This window comes from Myotis davidii, unplaced genomic scaffold (genome assembly GCF_000327345.1).
Source record: "Myotis davidii unplaced genomic scaffold, ASM32734v1 scaffold174, whole genome shotgun sequence".
Lineage (NCBI taxonomy): Eukaryota > Metazoa > Chordata > Mammalia > Chiroptera > Vespertilionidae > Myotis > Myotis davidii.
In genome coordinates this window covers 2,488,406-2,491,008 of record NW_006289087.1, presented here as the reverse complement: position 1 = coordinate 2,491,008, position 2,603 = coordinate 2,488,406, and the positions used below count along the sequence as shown (strand labels likewise).

General features: G+C 62.8%; 1 protein-coding gene across 1 annotated transcript in view; it reads right to left on the bottom strand.

The window, feature by feature from the left end:
- Window positions 1-154: 154 nt before the first annotated feature.
- The window catches only part of SUSD4 (sushi domain containing 4), a 75,787-nt gene continuing 73,338 nt past the window's right edge, over window positions 155-2,603 (bottom strand). The window contains exons 7-9 of the mRNA XM_015562366.1: window positions 2,369-2,504; window positions 2,009-2,264; window positions 155-1,116 (exon numbers count right to left, since the gene is read on the bottom strand). Coding sequence (XP_015417852.1) covers window positions 1,088-1,116; window positions 2,009-2,264; window positions 2,369-2,504 — 421 coding nt within the window. The 3' untranslated portion in view covers window positions 155-1,087. The remainder of the gene's footprint in view (window positions 1,117-2,008; window positions 2,265-2,368; window positions 2,505-2,603) is intronic.

Sequence of the window (2,603 nt, the reverse complement as noted above, 5' to 3'; positions counted from 1 at the left end):
GGCACCACAGCCAGTGGGCGCCGGCCGGGAGCCCTCGTTGTAGGCGGGCAGGGTGGGCAGGTGGGCGAGGCAGCCAGAGGGGAGGGCAGAGCCGTCTGTGGGCTGGGAGGCCTGCCCGCGGACTTTGCAGGACCAAATAAAAGGGGAAAATAAATAAATCCAACCTCACACTTTATTGGGAGGAGGGATGTGTTGACAGAAACAATTCCTGTTCGGGAAATAGAGTATGGCTAAGCTTGGGACTGAGGGCCACACTCAGAACAGTTGAGGGCTCGTGGCACAGTGTCCAGCGGAATCTCTTTAAAACCTCGCTGCCAGGGGATGTATCAGGACACATTCTGGCCGTTGGTAGAGTCATAGGACTGATCCTTTGCCAGGGACCCAGGTACCCGGCCGTGAACACACCCCGCCACGCGACTCCGCCCAAGGACAGCACGCAGGACATGGGCTCTCCTTTCCGAAGAAGCTTCCAGAAAGCAGAGCCTGCCCGCCCTTCCTCTCCTTTCCTTCTTGCTGGGTCTGCGGGAGCTTTAGTCTCGCTGAGTAGAAACCGCCAGATCCAGGAAGATTGTCGGGGAGCCGTCGGAGCACCTTCCCATGGGGCGCCTCCAGGGGGCGCGCTGCTGCTCTTCCCGCAGCCGGACCCAGGCTTCCCCTCGAGGCCCATCAGCTTCACGGGGGATCCAGGGAGGGTTGGAAGCAGATGTGGAAGCGGATTTACACAATGTGACATGCTTTCGGGAGACGCAGGTGGCACGCGTGACATACGTCGGTGGGATGCGGGATCCGGTGGCCCGTGCGTGGACTGCGTTCTGTTCCCCAGCACACACACGGGGGCGGGGGGCTCCCCTCATCCCTCGGTTCCCCCGTGGTCTCGGCAAACCCGCAGGCCCCAGGTCAAAGGTCTGCCGCCGTCGTGGGGCCGTGTCCAACACCCCCTGCTGAGTCTGTGACATACGACGTGAGTCGTGGACAGAGGAGAACGCGCCCCCACCCCACGCTCTGTCCTTCTGTGGTTCCCTCCATGGGACCGGGTTCCGCTCCCAAAGGGGCAGCTGGAGTGCTGGGCCTGGGAGCTCCTTCTGGGCTACGGGTCCTCTTCCATGAGCGGGATCTCTGCGAGAGGAGATGGCTGTTACTTACTGCACCCCACGCCCTACACCCCACGATGACAGGCTGCCATCAGACTGCCTGCGAGTCCCCACCCAGGGAGGAGAAGAAAAGGCCGAGTCCCACCGATCAGTGAGCAATCAAAAGCCCAACTCCTCCATGTCACAGCTATGTGCGGGAGAGTCTCAGACCAGCTCGTGGAAATGAAAACGTTGGATGTGAGCCATGTGCCCAGACGCTCATGCCAAGAGGCGACCATTCCAGGCACAGAGAGGCGGCAGGAGCTGCAGAAAAGAGTCCTGGGGGGACCCGGGGGAACACGTTTCCACATTGTGACTGCCACTGACTGTCGCTGGAATGGCTGTCTCCTTTGCAAAGCGGTGCCCCTCCCCTGGGACACAGCCCTCTGTAGTCTGACGCATGTCCCTGCTTTACTGTGAGCCGCAGCCCACCTGTCCTGAGACAGGCAGACACACACATCCCGCCCCACGCCTCGGGAAAATGCCCCGCGTGGGCACAGAACGTCCCCAGCCCTGCCCCACGGCGCCCGTCTGCGACTCCCCTCCTGGCACAGGTGGGTGCTGCCCGCCTCCCAGGCCCCGCTCTCAGAAGTCCTGCTGAGTTAAGGGACCGAGGAGGCCAGCACCCGGGGTCAGAGGATGCTCTGAGAACCAAGGACCGGCCACTCGAGCTTTCCTGCTCTGGACGGTGGCTGGGTGCCCCTGGTGCCTCCTGAAATGTCCATAACGGGGCTCATCCCTTGTGAGACGAGTCCCTCCTCTCCTAGTTGGCCTTGCCCATGGCCTCCACGTGCAGGGAGAGCTGGACAGCTCTGTGCTGCCCGAAGATGCTGGGAGCCGGTGCGGGGTGCGTGCTGGGCCCGGGGGCAAACACTTACCGTCTGCGATGTCGATGCCCGGGCTGGTGGATGCCACCTCCCCCGCCGTGCTGGCCGCCGTGCTGGGGTTGTTGTCGGAAGCAGGACGGGTGCCCCCTGGGCACGTGGGGGATGGGTACAGACTCGGGAGCAGCTCGGAGGAGCCCGAGATGCTGTCACAGGTTTCTGACTCCCCGGGGCCGGTGTCCGTGTCCCCGGAGCCGGGGTAGGCCGGGGGGCTCTGGTCATCCACGGGCAAGGGGCAGCCCTGGCCCCCATGTTTCCTATTTTCCTTTGTAAGGTCTCTGACTTTTCACTTCTACTATTGTCAGTCATTTTTTCTATCTCTGTCAGCCTCTTTCCATGCTTCCATTTTTACAAGGGGGCATAAAACCAGTAACCGGGGCCTAAGGCACTCAAGCCGCCGCTCACGGCCTCGTCGTACGACGGAAGCATCACGGGCACACCGTCCACCACCACGAAGTCGGGGTCGCTGCTGGAACTCCTGGGGGGCCCCCTGTGCACGGCAAAGCGGTTCCAACGTGTCAGAGCGACACACCACCCCAGGGAGGAAGCCACAGTGCCCCCCGCTGAAGCCGGGGTCCTCGGGGCCCGC